The sequence below is a fragment of the Oryx dammah genome, unplaced genomic scaffold, assembly GCF_014754425.2.
Source record: "Oryx dammah isolate SB20612 unplaced genomic scaffold, SCBI_Odam_1.1 HiC_scaffold_2, whole genome shotgun sequence".
Taxonomy (NCBI): domain Eukaryota; kingdom Metazoa; phylum Chordata; class Mammalia; order Artiodactyla; family Bovidae; genus Oryx; species Oryx dammah.
This window is the reverse complement of record NW_024070186.1, coordinates 183017854-183045828: the sequence shown is the minus strand read 5'-3', so window position 1 is coordinate 183045828 and position 27975 is coordinate 183017854. Positions and strand designations below refer to the sequence as shown.

Here is a 27975-nt window from a genome sequence, read left to right as displayed (position 1 = left end):
GAGAAGACTCTTGAGAGTCCCTTGGACTGCAAGGAGATCCACCCAGTCAATCCTAAAGGAAATCAGTCCTGAATATTCACTGGAAGGACTGATGGCTGAAGCTGAAACTCCAATACTTTGGCCACTTGATGCGAAGAGCTGACTCATTGGAAAAGACCCTGATTCTGGGAAAAACTGAAGGCAGGAGGAGAAGGGGACGACAGAGGATGAGATGGTTGGATGGCATCACCGACTCGATGGACATGAGTTTGAGCAAGCTCCTGGAGTTGGTGATGGACATGGAAGCCTGGCATGCCGCAGTCCCTGGGGTCGCAAAGAGTCGGACACAACTAAATGAGTGTACTGATACGCTGTAGGATCCGGGAATCTCTAGAACGCCTGTTTGGCCAAAATTACTTCAGGGCCTGCGTGGCGCGAGGGCCACTGGGAGTTGTAGTCACACAATGTAGTTCGCCGCCGACTCCCGGAAGTGACGTAAGTCCCACCTTCTCGCCGCGTTTCCGCTGCTTTGGTTAAGCAGTGTGACTTGGGAGCTCGGCTGGTACGTACATTATGGGCCTCGTGCTTCGGAAAGGGGGAGCCGGGTTAGCGTATGTGCGGGGACGGTAAGGGTAGGGGTCTGGAGATGGCGGCCCCGTCCCCTTCTCGGAGCCCGTGACTTTCCGTCTCTCCCACAGGTCCGGCCGCAGCCGCTCAGCGCCGTCGCCATGTCGCGGTTTTTTACCACGGGTTCGGACAGTGAGTCTGAGTCGTCCCTGTCCGGGGAGGAACTCGTCACTAAACCTGTCGGGGGTAACTACGGCAAACAGTGAGTGAGGGCCTAGGCCATGGAGATCACTCGGGGTGGGGGGTCGGAGATTCAGCAGGCTGTGGAAGGCCTCGTATACGCGAGAGAAAAGGAGAATGGAAGTGGAGGCGGTGAGAGCGGGTTCTAAGGATGTTGAGAGTTTAAGGGACTGAAGCACTGCTGGGGGGAAGATCGTAAAGCTTAGGGTGCTGTGAACTGTGGGAATCCTCCCGTCAGGCAAAGGATAGAGTTACGAGAAGAGATTTCCCGCTGGCTAAATCTGTTGCATCAGAAAGAAACCCCAAATACTTGCTTGATGTTTGGGAGTTCCTTGATGTGACTCTGAGGTTCTTAAACGTCTATTAGTATTTTCCTGTTGTGTTGTTGTTTAGTTGCTAAGTCCTGTCGGGACTCTTTGCCACCCCATGGACTTTAGCCCACTGGGCTCCTCTTGTCCATGGGATTCTCCAGGCAAGAATACTGGAGTGGGTTGCCATTTCCTTCTCCAGGGATCTTCCCACCCCAGGGATGGAACCTGTATCTCCTGCATTAGCTGGCAGATTCTTTACCTCTGAGCCACCAGAGAATCCCCCCTCCTGTTGTTTACCTCCACTTAAATACTCTTCTCCCATCTCTGCAAACTAACATTTTTTTCTCCCTTTGAAACATTGAAATGTTGTTCCTCAAACTTCCATCATACATGCCACCTTCGTTATTTTTGTCATATACCTGTGCTTAAGAATATATATACATTACCACTTCAGAGTCTTGTTTCAGCATAAAACTCATTTTTAAAGATGAAGAAAAAGAATCTATATATATCCCTATGAATATAGTTCCATGTCTGTGTCACAAGTGGAAAATCACATTACTTGTTATAAAATAGGAAATAATTGGAAAAATTAATACGATGGAAAGAAAAGAGATACTGTTACCAGCTGAATTCTGTCTGTGGTCTGGTTTTTAATTATTTTAGAAAAATAACTAGAAATGGAGGTGTCAGAGCCATTGAGGCTCTTTCCTTGTCCTCTCCCACTGTGGGAAGCATTGCTTTCCAGGACCTAGTTCAGGTACCACCTTTTCCATTCATTCTAGGTAAGATACCTTTTCTCTTGACTTTTAGTAATTCTTAGTGACCTGTGTCTTCACATAATTTTTTTGACACAGTAAATAAGCACCTTTGTTTGTTTGTTTGAGGATGGAGACAGTCATCCTCATCCTTGTATGAGTTAGACCATTTGACAAACACCCTCACTTGAAGTAAGCTAAGAAGATTGAGTTCTATATGATGAGGCCATGAAGAGAAAGAGTAAAACAAGATGGGTGTGGTAGGAGTGGGCCTAAGTTATTCACTTCCACCTGCCCTGTTGGAAGAGGAAAAGAGAGAGAATTTGGAAAGAGTGGAGTTAGGAACAGAAGTTAATAGTCTCTGTTCATTTCAAATAGGCCATTGTTGCTGAGTGAGGATGAAGAAGATACCAAGAGAGTTGTCCGAAGCGCCAAGGATAAAAGGTGAGGCCATGGGGAGGCTGGGTGATGGGGAGTCTCTGGGGCAGTGTTGGGTTTTATGGTTGGTGATGGTGGGCATGTCCAATGTGGTATTGGGCTCTCAAACCAGGTTTGAGGAACTGACCAATCTCATCCGGACCATCCGTAATGCCATGAAGATTCGGGATGTCACCAAGTGCCTAGAAGAGTTTGAGCTCCTGGGAAAAGCATATGGGAAGGCTAAGAGCATTGTGGACAAGGAAGGTGTCCCCCGCTTCTATATCCGGATCCTAGCTGACCTGGAGGACTATCTTAATGAGGTATGATTCCTGTGGTTGCTGGGGGATCCAGGAGGAGACTGTGGACCTGGAACTTTGTCCTAACCCATGTCCAAAGATCATGACTCCTCTCGAGTTGTTTGCCAAATACTGTGTTTCCCAGAACGTAAGAAATAGGGGGGGTGAAGCAAGGAGAGGGACTTTTTTAGGCTAAGAGTTTTAATCGTACTTATTCTTGTATTACTTTTTTACTTGTGGTTTTGTACTTTTCACAGCAATACATACATAAAGGGTCGTTAAGCAACATAAGTTAATATGTGCCATTATTAAGTAGTACATGTGAATGTAGATAGCAAGACTCAACAGTGTGAGGCCTGAAGTTGAGAGAAGACTACTTAATCTCAGATCTTCATTCTCTTTTTCTTCCCTGTTCTTTCCTTCAGCTATGGGAAGATAAAGAAGGGAAGAAGAAGATGAACAAGAATAATGCCAAGGCCCTGAGCACTCTGCGCCAGAAGATCCGAAAATACAACCGAGATTTTGAGTCTCATATTACAAATTACAAGCAGGTGGGGGAGCTAAAGGGAGACTTTTTAAACTGTGGGGACAGTGACCCCCATGACTGAGACGAGAAAAGCATTTGCACATCTGAAGTGTGTGACTGGGGAAGGAGTCGTGATGACAGCTCTGTGGAGTGGAGAGGGTGGGATGGAGTAGTGGCTGGCAGGCATCCTTAATTTTCTCATTTCCTTCTGTCAAGAACCCTGAGCAGTCTGCAGATGAAGATGCTGAGAAGAACGAGGAGGATTCAGAAGGTGAGTGAGAAAACCCTTAATTGCAGTTGGTTAGGAGGTCAAACGGAGAAGGCAATGGCAACCCACTCCAGTACTCTTGCCTGGAAAATCCCATGGGCGGAGGAGCCTGGTAGGCTACAGTCCATGGGGTCTCTGAGAGTCAGACATGACTGAGCGACTTCACTTTCACTTTTCACTTTCATGCATTGGAGAAGGCAGTGGCAACCCCCTCCAGTGTTCTTGCCTGGAGAATCACAGGGACGGGGGAGCCTGGTGGGCTGCTGTCTATGGGGGTCACACAGAGTCGGACACGACTGAAGCGACACAGCAGCAGCAGCAGCAGTAGGAGGTCAAAAGGACTATCCCGGTGGCTGAGCAGTAAGAATCTTTTTGCAGTGCAGGAGATTCGGGTTCAATCCCTAGGTGGGAAGATCCGATGGAGAAGGAAATGGCAACCAACTCTAGTGTTCTTGCCTGGGAAATCCCATGGACAGAGGCGCCTGCCTGGCTGCAGTCCATGGGGTCGCCAAAAGTCTAATGCGATTGAGCACAAAGCACAAGGAGATCTAAAATTTGGGGTTTCCTTGGCTTATTGTCTTGGTTGCCATTCACCTCTTCCCCATTCTGTTTTTTTCCTCTCTCCCCTTCCCTACCAGGCTCTTCAGATGAGGATGAGGATGATGATGGAGTCACTGCTGCAGCTTTTTTAAAGAAGAAATCAGAAGCCCCTTCTGGGGAGAGTCGAAAGTTCCTTAAAAAGGAGGTTAGAGCCAGGGTTACACTAAGGGGTGGTTTGCTTGCTGTGGACCATGCTTGGATCTCTAGGGAGAATAGATTCTCAGGGACCTAGAGTTCAGAGGGGTGGGGATTAGCCGAGTATGGTCTCAGAACAGGTTTCCTTTTCGATTAGAGCACAGAGTTACTTGGAATCAGGAGAACTAGATTCTGGTCCCAGCTCTGCCTCTGGGGAGCTATGTGTCCCTGGAGCAGGTCACCACTTCTCTTTGGGTCTTGGTGGACCAATCTAGCTCTCAATGTCCTGATTCAACCACTCATTCTGCTCCGAAGAATCTTTAGAGCACGGGTCAGCAGGGAGAGCAGAGATAACACCAGTCAGTCTTCCCATTGTCTTTCTTCCGATCTTTTTTTCTTTTAAGGATGAAGATGAGGACTCAGAAGATTCAGAAGATTCAGAAGCTTGGGATACAAGTTCCACATCTTCTGATTCAGACTCAGAAGAGGAAGAAGGGAAACAGACTGTGCTGGCCTCAAGATTCCTTAAAAAGTAAGAAAAGTAGTGGTACTTCTGGCTACAGGGGAAAGGACAGGAAGCCTTTAAAGTCATCTTGAAACTTGTTACTCCTTTTCTGGAGTTCCATTTATTTATTTTCCATTTCAGTTTTAATTTTTATTTATTTTTACAGTAAAACATGTTTTATTGAAGTATAGTTGCTGTATAGTATATAAGTTACAGGTGTACAATACAATGATACCTAATTTTTTAAAAAAAGTTTATTTTTGACTGCACTGGGTCTTCGTTGCTCATTAGCTTTCTCTAGTTCTGGCGAGCAGGGTCTACTCTCTAGTTGCAGCGTGGGCTTCTGATTGCGATGGCTTCTCTTGTTGCAGAGCATGGTCTCTAGGCACGTGCTGGCTCAGTAGTTGTGGTGCACAGGCTTAGTTGCCCTGCAGCTTGTGGAATCTTCCCAGACCAGGGATTGAATCCATGTCCCTGCATTGGCAGGTAGATTCTTAACTACTAGATCAGGAGGGAAATCCAGTGATCCATAATTTTTAAAAGTTATGCTCCCTTTATAGAGTATACAATATTTGCTCTGTTCCTGGTGTTATACAGTATGTCCTTGTAGCTTATTTTGTACCTGGGCAGCAGAGGATGAGATGGTTAGAGAGCATCACCAACTCACTGGAATGTCAGCAAACTCCAGGAGATAGTGGAGGACAGGGGAGCCTAGCATGCTACAGTCCTTGGGGTCACAGTCGGACATAGTGACTGCGCCACAAAAACAAAGTAGTTTGTACCTCTTATTCCCTTGCCCCTATATTGCCTCTCCCTGTGAAGTCCTTTGAGGTTGTAGAGGCCAACAGAGGGATCTCAAAGTCAAGTATGTTAGTTGGCTAAGGTTATGAAGCTAATGTGTCTTGCAGATGGATTTGAAGGCTCCAGTGTCCAGATATTTAACCGCAGCGATACTCGCTGCCTGTGGACTGAGTGTTTTATCTTTCTTTGATGATGATTGTTGTTTACTTGCTAAGTCATATCCAACTCTTGCAGCCTTACAGACTGTAACCTGCCAGGCTTCTCTGTCCATGGCGATTCTCCAGGCAAGAATACTAGAGTGGGTTGCCATTATCTTTTCCAGGGATTGAACTTGTGTCTCTTGCTTGGCAGGCAGATTCTTTACCTCTGAACTACCAGGGAAGCCCCTTAATAACTGTAATATTGGATAAGCTATTTAATATTTCCAGTCTTCAGTTTTCTTATTTGTAAAATGGGGTGGTACTTGACCCTGTCTTAAGGATGCTTGTAAGAATACAGGAGAGAGATACAACCCCGCAGCCCAGGACTGGGGTTGGTGAGTCTTCAGTGATAGTTGCTTCTCTTGTCTCTCTTCCTGAGAACTTAGTATATAGCATGTAGACTGTAGCAGGCCTTCCTGAATTTTACTAGTACCGTTACAGAATGGGAGAGGAGTCTGATTTGAATTCTGATCTTAGCCCATTCTACTTGGTGAAAGGTGAAGTCGCTTAGTCGTGTCCGACTCTTTGCGACCCCTTGGACTGTAACCTACTAGGCTTCTCCGTCCATGGGATTCTCCAGGCAAGAATACTGGAGTGGATTGCCATTTCCTTCTCCAGAGGATCTTCCCGACCCAGGGATCAAACCCGGGTCTCCCGCATTGGAGGCAGACGCTTTAACCTCTGAGCCACCAGGGAAGCCCTATTATTGTCAACTTGGATGAGTCACTTAGCCTTCTTCGATCCTTCTGCTTCCTCCTTTGAATTCAAGGTGATACCTATCCCTGTGTAGTCTACAGAAGTCAGGTATCAAGCTCAGTGATAACTGGCAGGAATACTGATGCTCTAAGTGTTGCTTTTCTGCTTTCAAAAGTTGGAGTTATGTTGCTTCCGGTGTGTGAGTTCTGTGACATTGCAAGGATCTTGACATAGCCATTTTACTGAGAAACATTTTTCATTGTGTGCTCCAGGGAGCAGCTGTGGTCAGGTTCAAGAGTGTGGTATATCTCTTTGTGTTTTTTTTTTAATTTCCAACACTTGTGACACCAATATGTGTCAGTTTTTTTCTCATACCAGTTAGTTCTCCAACTGTCTGGACACCAGGTGAGTTTTCAGTAGTCAATTCAGTTCTGGCACTAACTCCCCAAAGTTAGCACAGACCCCACAAGACTGCCACCACTTTAGATGCCAGTTGTTAAGTTCCAAGTTTGACTCCTATACTTCTGGCCAACCAGTTTTAAATTCAGAGAATTCTCACAGCCCCTTCCTCAGGTTCAATAATTTGCTAGATCAACCCAGAGAACTCAGGAAAGCACTTTACTTAACTGTTGTTTTTGTTTATTCAGTCGCTAAGTCATGTCTGACTCTTTGCAACCCAATGGACTGCAGCTCTCTAGTCTTCCCTGTCCTCTACTATCTCCAGAGTTTGCTCAAGTTCATGTTCGTTGAGTCGGTGATGCTATCCAACCGTCTCATCCTCTGCTGTCCTCTTCTCCTTTTGCCTTCAATCTTTCCCAGCATCAAGGTCTTTACTTACTGTTACCAGCTTGTTATAAAGGATACAACTCAGAAACCTCCAAATGGAAGCACTGCATAGGGCAGGATATGGGAGAAGGGGCATGGAGCTTTGATGTCCTCTCTGAGCACACCATCCTCCTAGCACCTCCGTGGTTCACCAGCCAGGAATGTCTCCATCCAGACTGTCATGCAGGGATTTTTATGGAGGCATCATTATATGACCATGATTGCTTAAATGGTTGACCATTAATCCTGGGCTTCATTTCCAGTCCCTCTCCTGTTCCCCAGTGGTCAGAAGGTGGGGCTGTAAGTTCCAACCCTCTGTTCATGCCTGGGTCTTTCTGGCAACCAGCCTCCATCCTGAAACCTTTCTCGAAGCCTGCCAAAGCCTCATTAGAACAAAAGATGATCCTATTGCTTGGGAAATTCCAAGAGTTTTAGGAGCTCTGTGCCAGGAACTGAGGACAAAGACCAAATAAATATTTCTTATTATACCACAGTATCACATTCCTTTCTCAGAAGATTTCCAACCATGCATCAGTTAAGCAAATTCAATCCGCTTAACTTTGTTTTATTAACCATCTCTTAAGTTTGCTTTACTGTGGAACTCATCTTTCATGCCTGTTGACATCCTATAAAACTGTCACCCTTATTATTGGTTCATAGCTTTTGTATCTCCTTTATGGGTTTGTCTTTCAGTAATTGGGTATTGACGTCTCCACTGTTTGGGTCAGTGTGTGTCAGTGTGCACTTCACCTGTGTGCTGCACAAAGGCAAACAGGAGGCAAGTTGGACTGAGGAGACAAGTTGGACTCTAAAGTTAAACTTAGGATATCACAAGAAAAGAAAGCTACAAACCAGTATCTTTCATGAAATTTAAATTTAAAAATCCTCAACGAAAACCAAGAGAGGTTTGACTTTTCAAATTATTTTTCAGAATAATTATTTTTAAGATTGTGAAGTGGAAGCCTCTCAGTCATGTCCAACTCGTTGCATCCCCAAGGACTATACAGTCCATGGCATTTTCCAGGCCAGAATACTGGAGTGGGTAGCCTTTCCCTTTTCCAGTGAATCTTCCTGACCCAGGAATCAAACCAGGGTCTCCTGCTTTGCAGGCAGATTCTTTAACAACTGAGCTATAGGGAAGGCCCCCCCACTTTTTTTTTTAAGATTAATTGTCTTTATTAATTTTTCACTTTAGAGATTACCCTGGATACATTTTTTTTTTTAACCTATGAAAGTTTACTTTGTATACCTTATCTCTCCCCAGAACCGCCCCCCCCCGAAAAAAAATTTAAGATTAGATTTATATAAAATTTCATCGTTAGTGGTCCGGTTAACTATCGAATCCTCAGAGGCCTTATTGACATTAAGAGCTTTTGGTTTTGTAGTGTTAAAGGATAATTCAGATACACTGTTTTACTTGTATAATGAGGTAGACCAATTTTTAAGATTGATTTCCAAGCGAGGACAAAAGAGAATTTATATAAGAAAGAGGAACAAAGAAGGGAAAAACCACAGACAGCAGTGGGAATATTGAATTTTGTTTGCACATTTGTGTGTGTGTAAACTCATTAGCTAGCTAAGCCAGCCAGGGTTGATTTCAGTTCTTAATGGATTATCTAGAAACATGACAGGCTGTCCCCTATAATGTCTGCCAGCATCCTTTTTCAACATCTCCATATTAAGCCAGTCTATACCCTTTCCCTCATAAAAATGTCTCAGCTTTCATCTTTGGGTCAAAACAAACATATAAACAGGTTTAATCTCAAGAGCTTCCGTCTCTTTGATGTAATAAGGGTAATAAGGTTGTCTAGCAACATTAAAGCACCTGGATATTAGGTAGTGGGTTTGGGCAAAAAATACGAGGACAGTCACAGATATAATAAACATTTAGGATCTTTAGTCTGTTTAATTTTCTAATCAGGCTAAGTCTGTCTAGGAGAATGTCATTAAGAATCAGTTGAGTGAACTTTTAATCAAGTGGCTGTTTTCTTAATTGATTTTCCCCAAAATATTTATCCAGGTACAATAAATTGTTATTTACTGCACATCTTTATTTATTAACCTTGACTGACCAGTATTTGAAGTCAGTTTTGTTTTGGATTCTTTTTCTTTTTTAAAAATTTTTAGCTGAGACACATGGCTTGGGGGAATCTTAGTTCCCCAGCCAGGGATCAAACCCGTGCACTGAACAGTATAAGTTCAGAGTCCTAACCGCTGGATTGTCAGGGAATTCCCTATTTAGGGTTAATTCTTACTTAAAGAATTTTTTAGTTTGGGGCTAAAATTTTAAATTATTTGTTATTTTGGACCATTCTGCAGGTAAATTATAAATCACGTGTTTGTGTTTCTGAATTTGTTGTTGGGGTAGAATTCTTAAGTACAAACTGAGGAAATCTAGTATGTGTATGTTTAGTGGTTCTAGATAAGAGTTGTGGTAAAGAGGGTATGGAATGGTCCTTTTCAGTGTAGTTTTGTTGTTTATTCGCTAAGTCATGTTCTACTCTTTGCAGCCCCATGGACTGCAGCACACCAGGCTTCCCATTCTACATTATCTCCCAGCATTTGCTCAAATTCATGTCCATTGAGTTGGTGTTGCTACCTAACCATCTCAATTTCTTAGTTGTGTATTTAGGTAGAGGTGTATCTGGTAATGTCCTAGAAAAGTAGCTTGTTTGTGTTGAATATATACCTGAGAGCAGAAATGTTAGTTTTCTGATCATTTCTAACAAGATTTGAATATACCAAGGTATACTCTGCCATAGAGGAGAGGTCAAGTCAAATTTTAGGTCTTTCAGTTAGAATTTCATAGGGTGAGAGTTCATCATGTTTTTGATGTGTGAATCACAGTATCTTGAGGGTTTAGAGTAAAACTTTAGGCCAAGGAAGATTAAATTCTTTTTTAAGTATAGACAGCATTGATTTTTAAGTAGCATTAGGTTCTGGGCTTCCCAGGTGGCCCATTGTGGTAAAGAATCCCCCTGTCACTGCAGGAGATGTAAGGGACATGGCTTCTCTGGAAGATCCCCTGGAGGAGGGTGCGGCAACCCATCCCAGTATTCTTGCCTGGAGAATGCCATGGACAGAGGAGCCTGGTGGGCTGTGGTCCATAGGGTTATAAAGAGTTGGACATGACTGAAGTGACAGTACTCAGGCGCACGCACAGGTCTTTTGATCTCAGAGCTTTGGGTATGGATGATGCAGACCAAACAGTTTCAGCTTAATGAACATGCTTTGCATATTTGCAAAGGATTTTACCTATGAAATGAATTTTTATTAGAGAATATTGCAATAGTACAGAAGGAAAACCAGTGAGCTTTTAGAGTTAAGGCACAGGGAGTTCCTGCTGGTCAGATGGTTGGGATTTAGCACTCTGACTGCCATGGCCCAGGTTCAGGGCCTTTTGGGGAACCGTGATACTACAAGCAGTGCAGCATGGCAGAAAAAAAAAAAAAAACTTATAGCATAATTTTTTTGGCCAAGGGAAAGTTTTAATCCAACTGGAAAATTCATAAACTATGACTAAAATGTAGTCCAATCTTCTAAGCATTTAAAATAAAATTATTTGTAAATGTTTAAATGTATAAAGTTTGAAATAATTTGTCCCTGTCATTTAGCTTATTATACGTACTAAAATTTAATATCTTATTATAAGTATTTGGTTTATTGTAAGTATTAAAGTCTGGAGATAGTTTCAGGTGTCAAGTCGGTTAAACCTACTTCGAGGTAGCCAGTATTCTTTCTCTCTTTGAGGCGGCGGTACATTTTGTTGTATTGAGCAGTTTTGTTTTTAAAATTCAGTATTTTTTATTAATCATTTGTCATAAGAGAGGAAAGAAAGGTTGGGGGAGAGCAGCCAGTCTGGGAACAGCAAAAAAAAGTTTGCACTTTTTTTCCCTAAGCACTGATTTTAAACTGATTAGCCGGTTACCTATAAAAACCTAGTCTGGACAGAGCAACTAGTACCAGAGAACAACTGTGTTGCTTATGGATTTTTTGGGAAACCTCCGAGCTCAGTTGTGAAGCAGCATGACAGGCTGTTTCTGTATCTGTGGTAGCCTAGTTAGTATCTCTGTATTCTTAAACCAGGCCAAACCTTTCCCTTCATAAGAGTTTCTTAGTGTGGTATGAACCTTGGCTAGTAGCCTGACAGATGGAGCTGCTTAGTAGCCCTTACTGTGGTGATGGTTATAGTTAACCATAGGTCATTCTTATAGAGTGTAACTTGGACCCAGGTTTAGGTGGAGAAAAAGAAGTTCGTGGCAGGGAAATGCCTCAGAAGTGGAGAGGGGGCTGATCTTTCATCTTCTCCTGTGTCTCTTTGCAGGGCCCCCACCACAGAGGAGGACAAGAAGGCGGCTGAGAAGAAACGGGAGGACAAAGCCAAGAAGAAGCACGACAGGAAATCCAGGCGCCCGGATGAGGAGGAGGAAGACAATGAGGGTGGCGAGTGGGAGAGAGTCCGAGGTGGCGTGCCCCTCGTTAAGGTGAGGATTTTAGAACTAAAATGAATGGGGAACCGGTCTGAGAGAGCATATGGGTGCTGTCCAGGTCGGATTCGGGAGAAAAGTTAAGGCAGCCTGCTCATGATAATGTGTGTTATCTAGGAGAAGCCAAAAATGTTTGCCAAGGGAACTGAGATCACCCACGCTGTTGTCATCAAGAAACTGAATGAGATCCTACAGGCACGAGGCAAGAAAGGAACTGATCGGTAAGATTTGTGGGACTGGGCTTTGTGATTACAGGGTGAAAACTCATTTTCTCTTGAGATAATGGAGGTGGAGGTTGGTGGGGAAATAGTGCTCTTTAGTAGAAGGAATGAAGTAGTTGGAATACTCCTGGTCCATTGTCTGCTAGTTGGGTTCCCTTTGACCTTAAATCAGTCACTTAACCTTGGGGGCTGTTTCCCCATTTGTAAAATGGGGGTAATGCTCACCTTCTTTAGTTGTTCCGTGACTAAAGAGGATGCTAGTTTGCACTGTTCCTATTTCTGTTTGAAATTTATGAAGGAGAAGCAAGTGTACAGGTGGTGAGGCCGGGGGTGGGTGTTGGAAATAAGGTTGCCTTGCTTATCTGAAGAGGACAAGGTGAGGCTTTTTAATGTGTCTTCTCCTCCTCATCCGATTCTCTCCCCTCTACAGTGCAGCCCAGATTGAGCTGCTGCAGCTGCTGGTTCAGATTGCCTCTGAAAACAACCTAGGAGAGGGCGTCATCGTCAAGATCAAGTTCAACATCATCGCCTCTCTTTATGACTACAACCCCAACCTGGCCACGTACATGAAGGTAAGAGTGATACCGAGCGTCCCAGGGTGGAGCTGGTGGGTCGTGGGAAGGGGCCTCGTGTCTCAGGACTCAGTGGCTGAGGAAGGCCCCTGGATTCCTGGGGAAAGGCGCGTGGGAGGCATCTGCTTGTTCCACCTGCACACCTCGACTGCCTTCTCTTGGCAGCCTGAGATGTGGCAGAAGTGTCTGGACTGCATCAATGAGCTGATGGACATCCTGTTTGCAAACCCTAACATCTTTGTTGGAGAGAACATTCTGGAAGAGAGTGAGAACCTGCATAACGCAGACCAGGTAGAGAGGGGATTTGGCAGCTAACTGGAAGTGTGTGTTGTCTGTTTTGGGAAGGCCCGTCGGAGACAGAAGGGTTAAAAGCTAGGACTGGAATCTGGACTAATTTATTTCTTCCTTTGCCTTCTCTTCAGCCACTGCGTGTCCGGGGCTGCATCTTAACTCTGGTGGAACGAATGGATGAAGAATTTACCAAAATAATGCAGAACACTGATCCTCACTCCCAAGGTGAGCCTGAGAAGGCATGGGCATCAGTGGGAGGAAAAGTACAGGGGTTAAAACGAAGGATTGTACTTAGAGTGTTTGGGAAGCCAGCCCTTCCTTACTCCAGCATTCACACCACAGGGCCTCTTTAAGATACTGGACCCCACTCCCACAGCTTGTGATTCAGTAGGTCTGGATGAGGTGTCAGATTTTGCATTGCTAACATGTTCCTAACTGGTGATGCTGTCTGCAACCTTGAGAACTATTGGGATATGATTTCTGTCCACTTGACTTGTTTGGCTTGCGTGCCTTAGGCTCTAGGATGAAGAAATATAGGACGTTTACATGGTAAAATGTGAGTGTCCACCCATGCCCACCAAGTAAACTGTGTAACTACGAATGAGAAAGCCTGTGGCTTTCATGCTCGTGAAGCTTACATTTCGGTGCTAAAGAAAGGCGGTTCTACCAAAAAAAATGAACAAGGGACTTCCCTGGTGGTTCAGTGGCTAAGATTCTGCACTCTCAATATAGGAGTTCTGGGTTTAAATTATCAGGGAACTAGATTCCACATACCACAACTAAGACCCGGAACAGCCCAATAAATAAATTTTTAAAATGAACCAGTCAGTTATAGATACTGTAAAAATTCAGATCAGGACCTGTAACAGGATGACACAGGTGGTGGCCGGCTTGAAATAATGCTTGAAGAAGGTAGGTAGGGCCCATTTGAGGGGAGAGCCGAATGAGGAGGATGAGGAGTTAATTGGGAGGAGTTAGCAGACAGAAGCCTTGGAAAGTGAGCTTAACATGTCCCAGGAGAGAATGGTGTTTTGAGTGCACAGTGGGCAGACTTTTCTGATGGGTACAGAAAACAGAGGTCATTATTGATGAGGGACGTATGGTTGGGGAGGCCTGGGTGCCTGGCTAAGCGGAGGGTGGGTGCTCTCCCTGCCAGAGTACGTGGAGCACCTGAAGGATGAGGCCCAGGTGTGCGCCATCATTGAGCGTGTGCAGCGCTACCTGGAGGAGAAGGGCACCACTGAGGAGATCTGCCGCGTCTACCTGAGGCGCATCCTCCACACCTACTACAAGTTTGATTACAAGGCCCACCAGCGGCAGCTTACCCCGCCTGAGGGCTCCTCAAAGGTGAGTGCTCGGCCGCCATGTCAGAGGGCAGGGAGTGTGTCCATTGGTTCTGCGCCTCTGTTGGGACTTGACCCAATCTCCTGTTCCCTGGGGACTGTCAGCTGGAGCAGCGACAGAAACCATGAGGGACTAGGATGAGGCAGGATGGAGTCTCATCTTTGGTTGCTGAAGCCAGAGCCATTTAGAAGCACCATCTTTGCCTCTTCTCCTCCTCCAACAATATCTCCCCACCCCCACCCCTCCAGTCTGAGCAAGATCAGGCCGAAAATGAGGGTGAGGATTCAGCTGTGCTGATGGAGAGACTGTGCAAGTACATCTATGCCAAGGACCGCACAGACCGAATCCGCACGTGCGCCATCCTCTGCCATATCTACCATCATGCCCTGCACTCCCGCTGGTACCAGGCCCGGGACCTTATGCTCATGAGCCACTTGCAGGACAACATTCAGCATGCAGACCCACCAGTCCAGGTAAGATGGCAAGGAGGTGCTCTGGCCCTGGGAAGACCAGGCTGGGCCCCTGTCCTCTCTCTCTGTTCAGGCAGGGTGGCTCAGTCAGATTAGCCTCTTGTCTGGCTGATGCAGACAGGGAGACACTTGGTTCTTCCCAGGTGGCAGCATTCTTTGGTTCTCCTGCACGCGGCTTCCCACGTGGCCCAGTGGTAAAGAGTCCGCATGCCAGTGCAGGAGAAAGGGGTTTGGTCCCTAGGTTGGGAAGATCCCATCAGGAAATGGCAACCCATTCTAGTATTTTTGCCTGGAGAATCCAGTGGACAAAGGAGCCTGGAGGGTTGCAGTCCATGGGGTTGCAAAGAGTCGGAAATGACTTAGCAGCTGAAAACTTTGTCAATATTTAGTGTTGTTGGTCTTTTCAGTTTTGGCCATAATAGTTGTTGTCTAATGGCATCTCGTATCAGTTTGTATTTCCCTGATAACTATTGAAATTGACTACTTTTTAAGGTTATTGGCCTTATATGTTACTTTCATAAAATGTCTTGTCAACTCCTCCGTCCCTTTTTTTAAGGATTGTTCATCTTACTGAGTTGTAGGAAGTCCTTTGTCAGATAAATATTTTCCAGATATTTTTTCCAGTCTGTAGTTTTCCTGTTCACTTTTTTAACCATGTGTTTTGAATGTACGTAGTCAAAATATCAGTTTTTTCTCTTATGGTTATTATTTTGGAAATTCTGTCTAAAGAAACCTTTGCTTACTTGTAATTCATAAAGATATTCTTTTTTCATTTTTTGGAAGTTCGTATGGTTTTAGCTTTCACATTTAGATCTATGATTTTTGCAAATGGTGTGAAGTCAGGGTCAGACTGTATTCTTTCCCCATTGTATTGGTTTGGTGCTTTTGGAAAACCATATGAAAAACTACATGCTCTCGTAGGTGTATTTTGGGACTCTTTATTCTATTCCATTTCTTCATCTTTTTGTCTTTCCTTATGCCAGTCCCATACTGTCTTGATTGCTGTTCTTTTAGAGTAAGTCTTTGAAGTCAAGCCATATGACTCCTCTGACTTTGTTCAAGTTTGAACCTTTCAATCTGACATGTTATCTCTTCATTTAATTTCTACAACTTGTCTGCAGTGTCTTGTGGTTTTCACTGCGTAGATACTACACATCCTTAAAAAAATTATTCCTGAGAATTATATGATTTTTGATGCTTTTATAAATGTAATTTTTAATTTAAAATTTTATTTTGGCTGGCTTGTGGGATCTCACTTCCCCAACCAAGGATTAAACCTGGGCCATGGCAGTGCAAGCACTTAACCACTGGACCACCAGGAAACAAACCGCTCTTAATTTCATTTTTTCGTTGTTAACTACAGGTATTTAAAAATACAGCTAATTTTTTTACGTTTGGCCTTGGATCCTGCCATTTTGTTAAATTCACTTTTAGTCTGCTGCTGCTGCTACTACTAAGTCACTTCAGTTGTGTCTGACTCTGTATGACCCCACAGACAGCAGCCCACCAGCCTCCCCTGTCCCTGGGATTCTCCAGGCAAGAATACTGGAGTGGGTTGCCACTTCCTTCTCTAATGCGTGAAAGTGAAGTCGCTCAGTCATGTCTGCTTCTTCGCGATCCCAGGGACTGCAGCCTACCAGGCTCCTCTGTGCATGCCATTGCCTTCTCCCACTTTTAGTCTAGCCCTCTATATTCAAGGATTCAAGCAACTGCAGGTTGAAGACATTGTAGCGGGAAATCCAGAAAGTTCCAAAAAACCAGAATTTGCCTTAACTGGTAATATTTACAAAGCACTTATAATTGTATTAGTTGTTATAAGTAATCTAGAGATGATTTAAATTATTTCAGAGGATGTACCATGTATATGGATTTCCCAGGTGGCTCAGTAGTAAAGAATCCACTTGCCAATGCAAGAGACAATGGGTTCGATCCCTCGGTAGGGAAAATCCCCTGGAGGAGGAAATGACAACCCACTCCAGTATTCTTGCCTGAAAAAAATCCCATGGACAGAGGAGCCTGGCGGGCTGTAGTCCATACTCTATCATTTCATGTAAGAGACTTGAGCATCTGCAGATTTTGGTGTCGGGGGGGATCCAGGAACCATCCCCCATGGACACTGAAGGGCAACAGTATTGGGTCTAGTATTTTATAGATTACTTAAGAATTTTTTACTGAATCATGTTATCTGCACATGGGAACAGTTTTATTACTGCACCAGTCTTTATGACTTCTTTGTTTTTAATTTCTTTTTTACCATATTATAATGATTCAAATATCTAATACTTAGTGCTGAATAGAAGTGAAAGCAGCCATCTTGCCTTGTTCCCAGTCTTAGCAAGGAAGCAGTGAACATCTCAACATTTAAAATAATGTTAGCTGCAGTATTTTTGTAGATAGACTTTCTCAGATTGATGAAATTCTCTTCTGGTCCTAGCTGGCTGGGAATGTTTGTCCTTAATAGGTATTGAATTTTGTTAAAATCTTTTCCTGTATCTGTTGAAATAATGCACAGTTATTTCGCCATTATTCTGTCTATATGGTAAATAACCATGATTTAGATTTTTATACCAGCCTTTCTTTCCTGAGATATATCCTACTCGGTCTTGCTGTATTATCTCTTTTATATATTGCTGGATTCTGCTTGCTAGTGTTTTTTAAGGCTGTTTGTATTTAAGTTCATGACTGATATTGATGTTTATATTTTTGTTGGTCTTTCCTCCCCTGCCAAAATCTGTACTTATATTGCCTACAATAGTCCCTATCTTAATTATTGACAAGTCTATCTTTCCAATTGCCTAAGCCAGAAACCTTGTGAGTCATCCTTGATTCTTGTTTTTCTCTCATATTCCACATCTGAGTCCCGAGGCATTTGTGTTGAAAATCCATATCTGATCACTTACTGTCACTGCCACTCCTGCCCTCTGGTGTAAGCCACTGTTAGCTTCCTGGTCTCTCTTTCTGCTTCTGCCCTTATATCTCCTCAGGCTGTTCTTAATACAGCAGCCAGGGTAATCCTGTTAATAAAGTCAAATTATATCACTTTATTTGCTCAAAACTTTCTGGTAGTTTATCATCTTAAAATCTTCAACGTGGCTTACAAGGTCTTGTACTTGCCCAGTTTCTGATCACATCTTTTACCAGCTCTAGCCATATGGAACTCCGTGTTCCTTGAATATGTTTGGCACAGTTCTTCCACAGGGCCTTTGCATTTACTTTTCCTTCTTTCTAAAATATTCTTCTTCCCCCAGATACTGGCATGACTTGCTCTTTTTCTCTTAGGTCTTTATTTTTAACATCACCTTCAAAATGAGGCCTTCCCTAGTTATCCTACATAAAATTGCGAGTTCCCACCGCTGCTACCACCACACAAATTCCCTTCTTAACGCCTCTGCTTCATTTTTCTCCTTAGCATGAATCACCACCTGTGTATTATGGCTATTTTGTCCTCCACACCCCTATTTCTAGAGTGTAAACTCCATGGAAGGGGAGGACTTGGTCTGTTTTGCTGTCTGTCCTAGCCCACAGCACAATCCTTGATGTCTGTTGTATGTGTGACAGTTGCCTTGTGGCCGTCACCTCTGAGCGCGTTGCCCTTCACTCCTAGATCCTGTACAACCGCACCATGGTGCAGCTGGGCATCTGTGCCTTCCGCCAAGGCCTGACCAAGGATGCGCACAACGCCCTGCTGGACATCCAGTCAAGCGGCCGGGCCAAGGAGCTTCTGGGCCAGGGCCTGCTGCTGCGCAGCCTGCAGGAGCGCAACCAGGAGCAGGAGAAGGTGGAGCGGCGCCGGCAGGTGCCCTTCCACCTGCACATAAACCTGGAGCTGCTGGAGTGTGTTTACCTGGTGTCGGCCATGCTCCTGGAGATCCCCTACATGGCCGCCCACGAGAGCGACGCCCGCCGACGCATGATCAGCAAGCAGTTCCATCACCAGCTGCGGGTGGGCGAGCGGCAGCCCTTGCTGGGTGAGTGGGGGCTCTGGCGCAGCAGACTCTGCTCGTTTGTTCCTTCACTACTTGTGATCAGAGGATTGAGATGCTAAAGGGAGTAACTTTCCCTCAGGATATTTAAAATTCCTGTGACCTGATGCCAACAATATTTTTAAATTAGTGTAGATTTACATGGTACTGCTTGATGCTAGATGTTTTATAAATAATAATTTTTTTCATTAGTATTAACCCTATGATGTAGATGCTATTTTGACCCCCTTTTTCCTGATTAAGAAACCGAGGCACAAAAGTTAAGTGACTTTACCCAGGGTAAACACAGCTGATATGTGTCTCTCTGACATTTTCTTCTTTCATGCATGTTTTTCAGCTAATTAACTAGACCCAGGGCGTTAAGAGTCTAGCATTGGCTCCTTTGATTCCTTTGAAAGATCCAGTCACCCAGTCCAGAGGTTTTTGCGATTTCACTGGGAAAAGAATTTGAATTGCGTCCTTCCTGTGAGGCTGGTGCATGGAAGGACTTGGTGAATGAGCCAGGCTTACCGCCCATAGCCACACCCCCTTACACATTTGCCCTCTGCCGATATGTGTGTGGTCATATTAAGTGCACATGCACTTGAGGCAAATTTTGTTTGCGCTCTGGAGTGGTGCTTTGTTTTTTTTCTAATTGGAAAATTTCCAGTGAAAATCTGTGTGTACAGCATCTCTTAGGGCTTCTTGGTTCATTCCCCGCCTCTCTACTACTGCCTGCAGTGAAACCAAAAGTAGAGAACAATTGAGATGTTGGACTTGTTTTTAGGTTAGTGAATCTTGTAAGAATCTGATGAAATCTATGGATCCTTTCCTAGGAAAAGGTACATAAGGGTTCACACAGCAATTTTTCAACATTTTCAGAGAACTGACCAATCCCCTGAGGCACGTCATGGACTAATTTAGTCTAAATAAATTTATTCTGATACTAAGTGACTTGTACAGTCTCATGGCTACTTAACCGAGAGCAGGGAGAGTCTCAGTCTGGCTGTTGGCTCTCCTGGCCTGGGTTCCTCCTTAAACAGTGCTTATGGATACAGGAGCCCTTGTCCCAAGTTTCCCTAGTTCCTGCCTCATTCCCAATCTTTCAGGCCCCCCTGAGTCCATGAGGGAACATGTGGTTGCTGCCTCTAAGGCCATGAAGATGGGCGACTGGAAGACCTGCCACAGTTTTATCATCAATGAGAAGATGAATGGCAAAGTGTGGGACCTTTTCCCGGAGGCCGACAAAGTCAGAACCATGCTGGTTAGGTGAGCCGTGAGATCCTGATGGGGGGAAAAGACCGGTTGGTCTTCTCTCTGACAGTCTCCCCTTTTTCTTCCTTCTCCCTGCAGGAAGATCCAGGAGGAGTCACTGCGGACCTACCTGTTCACCTATAGCAGTGTCTATGACTCCATCAGGTAGGATGGGCCCTGGGGAGACACAGGAGCCCCAGGTTGTGGTCACGGGTTCTCATCGCTCCCTGCTCTGGGCCTTCTTTCTCCCCAGCATGGAGACACTGTCCGACATGTTTGAGCTGGACCTGCCCACGGTTCACTCCATCATCAGCAAGATGATCATTAATGAAGAGCTGATGGTGAGAGCCAGGGGTGGCACCAGGGCAGGTGGTGTCATGGAGAGTTCGGCATGGAGGAGACTGATCTGACCCTTGCTCTGCCTCCCTCCTGTCAGGCCTCCCTAGACCAGCCGACACAGACCGTGGTGATGCACCGCACGGAGCCCACAGCCCAGCAGAACCTGGCCCTGCAGCTGGCCGAGAAGCTGGGCAGCCTGGTGGAGAACAACGAGCGGGTGTTTGACCACAAGCAGGGTACCTATGGTGGCTACTTCCGAGGTGAGTGCTCCCACCCCCTGTTCGCTCTCAGGATCTTGGCCCCCTTCCTGCCCCTCCATTGGCTCTCACCACCTCCCCTCCCTATCTCTCTCCTGCAGACCAGAAAGACGGCTACCGGAAAAATGAGGGCTACATGCGCCGAGGTGGCTATCGCCAGCAACAGTCTCAGACGGCCTACTGATGGCTTGACTTCTGTCCCCAGTGCCCTAGACCATTCACCCTTTAGGTCCAACCACACTGCATTAGAGGTCTGTCATTAAAGGTCTGTCTAGAGTTATTGCTGTTCCTGGTTGTCTGCATGTTGCCAGAGGTTGGCACATGTGTTAGATGCATTTAGATGCATTTATTTGCTAATTATGTTTCTAAGTTTCTATCACGTGACAGGCACAGGGCTTAGGATTCAGGGAAGACTTGGGCATATTTCTGACTTCATGAGCTTGCTACTCTTTGACATTTGGCAAAAAATTGTAAAAACATAAGTTATAACAGGGTTTAGTTTGTTTTTTTTCAAGGTGGTGGAAGTATTGAATAAGATGTGATTATGGGCCATAAAGGGGCTTCCCTGGTGGCTCAGTAAAGAATCCGTCTGCAGTGCGGGAGACCTGGGTTCAATCCCTGGGTTGGGAAGATCCCCTGGAGGAGGGCATGGTGACCCAATCCATAATTCTTGCCTGGAGAATCCCCATGGACAGAGGAGCCTGGCAGGCTACAGTTCATAGGATCACAAACAGTCAGACACGACTGAGCAACTAAGCACAGCACAGCACAGTGGGGCATAAACGGCAGGGACAGCATAATGGAGGCAATAGTAATGAACATTTCAGGTGGATGGGTGGTGGGTCACAAGGCAGGGAAATGGGAGAGTTAGTCTAAATCTGTGTGAGGATAAATGTAATAGGCCTGTTACCAATTTAGTCTTTGTGTTCAGAAATACAAGAGTGGGGATGCAGAGTGGGTTTTATAATGAGGTTGGTTTTATAAATGTTGAGTTTGAGTGCCTTTGGGACATAAGCAAGGCAGTTGGAGATTAAGTGTTTGCAATGCATATTAATCAGACTATAGGCTAAGGCTGCTGTAACAAAGGGACTCCAAAACAGTGCTTCAAAGAAAATAGTTTACAGTCCATTGATAACCCTATTTTATAGTTGGGTAACTGACATTAAGTGATTTGTTGGAGATCACATAACAAGGAAATGGGGTAGATAGATGCACAGTGAGGCAACTTGACTCTGTGATCATAGTTTTTAACCACTGTACTTAGTAGTACTTATATTTCTGGGATGGGCAGCATAGAGGAGGAGAGAGCTAATGACTGAACTCTCGAGATGGGAGTGGTAGGTGAAAGGGAAGCCAGGGACACGTGTGGCCACAGAGCTAGCAGAGCCAGGGAGAAAGGGTAAGAGAAAGGCTGAAGAGTCCATCTCTTTAGACAAGGCTGCCCTGTGCTAAATTTGGCCAGTTTAGCATCTTTGGGCCGAAGGTAGAGCCATTGTATTGCCCATTTCCAAGAGGTGTCTTTGCGTTTTCCAGTCTAGAAGTAGTAACCATTGAACAGTGTTGTCAAAGGTTTTTCTGTCTGGAGCTAGATGGTAGATATTTTAAACTTTGTAGGCCCTATATGCAGAGAAGGCAATGGCAACCCACTCCAGTACTGTTGCCTGGAAAATCCCATGGGCGGAGGAGCCTGGTGGGCTGCAGTCCATGGGGTCGAGAAGAGTCAGACACGACTGAGCGACTTCACTTTCACTTTTCACGTTCATGCATTGGAGAAGGAAATGGCAACCCACTCCAGTGTTCTTGCCTGGAGAATCCCAGGGACGGGGGAGCCTGGTGGGCTGCCATCTATGGGGATGCACAGAGTTGGACACGACTGAAGCAACTTAGCAGCAGCAGCAGGCCCTATATGATCTGTCATATACATCTTTTTTCTTTTGAGCAACTCTTTAAATGTGTAAAATCCATTCTTGGCTAACTGTATAAAAACAGTCCATGAATGAGGTTTGTCCAAAGTGATTGTTGCCTCTTGGAATTTTACCACATGGCATTATTGGCAGAGGCCTAGAATACGTTCCACATGGTTTTGCCTCAGCCTTAACCTTGTGGAGGGAGGCAAAACATGCCGGCTACCAATGCATGCCCTTCAGTTTGGGTGAGAAGCTCAAATTCCCAAGTTTTTCTTAAAATTTTCTAGAGTTCATCAAATTTCCCAAGATGAGTTAACTTGAACAAATCTAGCTGAAACAATAGTCTTACAAAAATAAGGTCAGATTTAAAAGATTTCAAGACACCAGCAGTATTTTGAGCAAACCTAGAGGTTAAAACACAATTTTTATTAAAAGAAACTCCAATTAGAAATATCTCAAAAGTATATTCAAACAAATCTGGATGAAATAAGAATGAAGCAGTTTTTGTGAAAGTTAAGCTGATTCATAAATTTTCCTATTATGAATTTGAGACAGACATTTTTGTGAAATCAAGCTCCAGTTCACACTGTTCTCTAATGTAACTTTCTAGCATTGGTTTGAGCAAATTTAGATGGAAAACAATAATGGCTCTTGTGAAATTGTATATAAACCACAAACTCATGTGTTCTCTATAGATGCTTCCCAGCTTCTGGTGCTGGTCAAGATTTTTTTTTCGGCAGGGTGGAGGGGTGGGGCACACCAAAAAAAAGTTCTGTGGCATGTGGGATCTTAAGCTCCTCAACCAAGGATCTACCCCGAGTCCCTTGCATTGGAAGCACAGAGTCTTAACTGCTGGACCACCAGGGAAGTCCCTGCTGGTCAAGATTTAAATCCACTACAGCCTATCTCCAGTTGATTATAACCAAAAATTGGAAAAAATACCCAAAGTTAACCTGAGGATTCTGAAAAATAAAAGCAGATTAGGGAGGGGGAGTCAAAACTTACATAGTCCCTATAGGGCTGAGTTTCCTGGCATTTTTCCTTTTCATGACTTTCACCTCTGACAGATGGCTGCAAAACCCCTAAAAGAACCCAGCTTAGCTTTGACCAGAGGACTAGAAAAAGGAACTCTGAGCTGGAGAACAAATAGAAAATCCCACTTCTTTTTTCCTTTCCTCGTCCGTAAGGGCAGGCAAAGTTGCAAGGCTGCAGCAGTTTAGCTCTGACAGCTAAAACTGTTACTCTCTGGGCAGAGGAACCAGGGAAGGGGGACACTAGACCGAAGAAGGGGAATCACCATTCTGTTTCTCCTGTTCGGGCCCAAATATGGCCCCATTGTAGAGCTAGACCTGTTTTGGTGGCATAGGCAGCTAAAAGGTCTAAGGAACCCTGTCTTTCTGACAGATTAAATTGCCTGCTAAAACAAAAATATTCTTGGGATTTAATCAGAATCTAGAGTCTCACACATAATCAAAATGTCCAGGAGACCATCCAGAATTACCATGTAACCAGTTCTCAAGGGAAAAGTCCATTGACAGATGCCAGCTATTAGTACTGAGTGAAATGAATATAAACACACTTTAAGTGGATGGAGAGATAGACATCTTTTAGCAACAAAATACAAGCAAAACTAAATCCAACAGCGTTTTAGAAGGATTATATATAGTGATCAAAAGGCTTATTGCAGAAATGCAAGCATGAATCAGCATAAGAAAATCAGACAATGTACCACATTAATAGGACAAAGAAAAACTCATATGAGCAGTTCAAATGATGCAGAAAAGGCATTTGACAAAGCAATGCCCTTTTGTGATAAAACGCTAGAAACCTAGGAATAGACGAGAATGTCTTTTATCTGACAAAGAGTATTTATGAAGAACTGACAGCCAATATCCTCTGGTTAAAGACTGAAAGTTTTTCCCCCAAGATCAGGAACAAGACAAGGACACCTACTATCACCATTGCTGTTGAACATTGTACTAGAAGGTTGAGCCAAACCAACTAGACAGGAAAGAGAGACATCCAAATTGGAAAGGAAAAAGTGAAATATTCACCGATGAGGTGATCCTATATAGAAAAAATTCCAAAGAATCCACAAGAAAACTACTTGATCAAATGAATTCAGCAGAATCACAGAGTACACAGTTAATGCAAAAGTCAGTTGTATGTACATTAAAGGACACTACCCACAGTGAAAAGGCCACGCACAGAATGGAAATTACCTGCAAATTATATATCTGATGAGATACTGTTTAGAATACATAAAAAACTCTTAACAACAAAAAGATTTTTAAGTGAGGACTTGAAGATACTTCTCCAAAGAAGTTAAACAAATGGCCAATAAGCACATAACAAGATGCTCGACATTATTATTAAAACTAGGGAAATGCAAATCAAAACCACATCAAGATACACCTTCACACCCATTAGGATGGCTGCTATCTCGTAGAAGATGAGTGTTGGTGAGGATGTGAGGAAACTGGAACTCTTCTACGTTGCTGTAATAGTTGGAATGTAAAATAGGCAACTGTGAAAGACGGTTTGGTGGTTCCTCCAAAAGCTAAATTGTTGCCGTGTGACCTAGCAGTTCCACTCCTAGGTACATACCCCCAAAGAATTGAAAATACCAAGCTCGGTGACACCTGCACACCAATGTTGATTCAGCATTGTTCACAATAGCTAAAAGATACGGATAAACAAAACGTATATGGATGAACCTTGAAAATATACTAAGAGAAAAGCCAGACACAAAGGACAAATAATTCTATTAGTCCTCTTACATGAGGAATCAAGAATGGACAACTTCCTAGGGGCCGAAAATAGAGGTTTAGAGAGGCTGAGGCAGGGGAAACGGGAGTTACTGCTAATGGCTAAAGAGTTTCTGTTTTGGGTGATGAAAGAAAAGGTTTTGGAAATAGATTGTAGTGGTGGTTACATAACATTGTCAGTGTATTTAATGCCACTGAATTGTGTACTTAATAATGGTTAAAAAGTACCATCTTTTGTACACCTATTGAAATGACCAAATTACAGAACACTGACAACACCAGATGCTGGCAAAGATGTAGAGCAAGAGGGAACTGGATTCACTGCTGGCCGGAAAGCAAAATAGCACAGCCACTTTGGAAGATCATTTTGGCAATTATGTACAAAACAAAACCTGTTCTTACCATACCATCCACCAGTTGTGCTCCTTGGTATTTACCAAAGGAGCTGAAAACTTGGCTCTACACAAAAACTGGCCCCGGGTATTTATAGCAGTTTTATTCATAATTGCCAAAACTTGGAAGCAACCAAAATGTCCTTCAGCAAGCGAATGTATAAATAAACGGTATATCCAGACTAGTTTTTTTCAGCACTAAAAGAAATGAACTTTCAAGCCATGAGAAGATGTGGAGGAAACGAAATACATTCCTAAGAAGGAAAGTTTTTACATATTGTATGATTCCAACTATGTGACATTCTGTAAAAGGCACAGTTATGGTAACTAAAAAGATCAGTGGTTTCCAGGGATTGGGAGAGACAGAAGAATGAATAGATGGAGCACAAAGAATTTTTAGGGCAGTGAAACTATTCTCTGTGATACTATAATGATGAATACATGTCATTAAATATTCCTCCAAACCCACAGAATATGTAACATCAAGAATGAACCCTGATGTAAATGATGTGCGTTGGGTGATAATGATATATCACTGTAGGTTCATCAATTTTAATAAATGTACAGGGGGTGAGGCGACGCTGATAGGGAGCCTGTACATGAGTGGGAGCAAGGGGTATATTGGAAATTTCTGTACCTTCTGCACAATTTGGCTGTGAACCTAAAGTTGCTCTTAACAGGAATTCCCTGGTGGCCCATTGGTTGGAACTCTCCGGTCTACTGCTGAGGGCCCAGGTTCAGTCCCTGGTCTGGGAACCTAGGATCCCACAAGCTGTTCAGCATAGCCAAAAAAACCCCACCAAAAAACCCAGAAAACCTCATAAAAATAGTCTATTTTTATACAGTAAACGTCATCTTATGTATATTTTATCACAATAAAAAATGAATCAAGGGCCTAAATGTAAAACTATAAAATTGTTAGAAGAAAACATTGGTCGGAAATCTTTGTGACCATGAGTTAAGCAAAGGGGTATTAGATATAATAACAAAAGCATACTTCAAAGAAGAAGAAAATGATAAATTGGACCATCAAAACTGAGAACTGTTCTTCAAAAGTCGCTGATAAAGAGAACGAAAAGACAGGCTACAGACTGGGTGAAATTTGCCAATCATTTATCTGACAAAGGACTTGTATCCTGAATATATAAGGAACTCTTGAAACTCTTAAGAAAATTACCCAATCTAAAAATGAGTAAAAGATTTGAAGAGATACTTCACCAAAGAAGCTATATCGATGGCCAATAAGCACATTAGGAGGCTTAATGTCATTGGTTATTACCATGAGATAACCACTGTGTACCTATGAGAATGTCCAAAATTACACGGACAGTAATAAGTGTTGCAGGGGATGTGGAGGAGCCAGAACTCTCATACACTGTTGATGGAAGTGTAAAATGGCATAACCACTCTGGACCAATTTATATTGGTAAATTTCCAATATACCCATTGCTCCCACTCATGCACTTTATCTTAAAAAGAGAAGAGCCACCGTACAGATAGAGATCTCAAGAGGTTTAGAGCTTTGAGGACACCCATTTATAATATTCTCCATGGTTTGTTGGCCTTTCCTGGGCTGGTGAAAACCCTGTGGATAGGAAGGACAGGGCCAGAACCTGGCTTTGGTTCCTCTGCCACTGCTTCTGTGTAGTTGTGGTCTGGGGTAGATTTCTCTCAACCTCATTGAGCCTCAGTTTTTCCATGGCTCCATCACTGACACACTAAGGTTTAACAAGATATGTGATAGTATGGTTTTAAAAAGGCTATTTAAGCATGAAATATGCTCTGTTATTATGAATATCAGGGAGTTTTCATTACTTGCTTGAGGTCATACAGCTTTTAAATTTAAAAGAAATGAGACTTCTGTAGTGGCACAGTGGATAGGAACCCGCCTGCCAAAGCAGGGGGCACGGGTTTGATCCCTGGTCCAGGAAGATTCCACATGCCTCGAAGCAACTAAGCCAGTGTGCGACAACTACTGAGCCTGAGCGCCTAAAGCCTGAGCTCAGCAACAAGCCACTGGGATGAGAAGCTCGAGCTCTGCAACAAAGAGCAGCCCTTTGCTGTCAGCAACTAGAGAAAGCTTGTGTGCAGCAACAAAGACCCGGCGCAACCAAAAATAAAAATCGATTAATTTTTTTTTAAAAAGCTAGGAACTAATTTTAAAAAATAATAACATTAAAAAGAAATGCAAAAAAAAAAAGTGTAATGCTAGAACTTGAAGGGATTTTCAGGTGTTGTAGTCAGTTCTGACGTTTGCCAGATGAGTAAGTTAAAATACAATGAGAGCTATTTTCCCAAGGTCTTTTGCATCCTTTTGTGTGTGCTCAGTCACATCCAACTCTTTGCGATCCCTTGGACTATATCCCTCCAGGCTCCTCTGTTCAAGGGGTTCTCCAGGCAAGAACACTGGAGTGGGTTGCCATTTCCTTCCCCAGGGGATCTTCCGGACCCAGGAATCAGATCCACGTCTCACATCTTCTGCATTGGCAGGCAGATTCTTTACCACTGCGCCACCTGGGAAGCCCGTAACTTGTAGCAGGAAGACGATAACTTGAGGCTGAGTTTCTCCCATACTAAAGGGGGA

General features: G+C 43.9%; 1 protein-coding gene across 1 annotated transcript; it reads left to right on the top strand.

Moving 5' to 3' along the window:
• The first annotated feature begins 438 nt into the window (after window positions 1–438).
• Window positions 439–20604, top strand: LOC120876638 (eukaryotic translation initiation factor 3 subunit C). The gene is made up of 21 exons (XM_040258609.1): window positions 439–541; window positions 678–808; window positions 2234–2299; window positions 2406–2595; window positions 2997–3122; window positions 3314–3368; window positions 4004–4110; window positions 4505–4632; window positions 11452–11611; window positions 11732–11835; window positions 12266–12407; window positions 12573–12698; window positions 12830–12923; window positions 13855–14045; window positions 14291–14515; window positions 18117–18480; window positions 19584–19743; window positions 19828–19893; window positions 19982–20069; window positions 20165–20327; window positions 20426–20604. Exons 2-21 carry the CDS (start codon window positions 708–710, stop codon window positions 20506–20508), a joined length of 2739 nt encoding a protein of 912 aa, XP_040114543.1. The 5' UTR covers window positions 439–541; window positions 678–707; the 3' UTR covers window positions 20509–20604.
• The last annotated feature ends 7371 nt before the right edge of the window (window positions 20605–27975 follow it).

Bases quoted from the DNA above. Each gene is read 5' to 3' on its own strand.
- LOC120876638 (XM_040258609.1), top strand. From the start codon at position 708: ATGTCGCGGTTTTTTACCACGGGTTCGGACAGTGAGTCTGAGTCGTCC. The intron at 2,596-2,996 runs GTATGATTCCTG...TCTTTCCTTCAG, and splicing joins TGGAGGACTATCTTAATGAG to CTATGGGAAGATAAAGAAGG. The intron at 3,369-4,003 runs GTGAGTGAGAAA...CTTCCCTACCAG, and splicing joins GAACGAGGAGGATTCAGAAG to GCTCTTCAGATGAGGATGAG.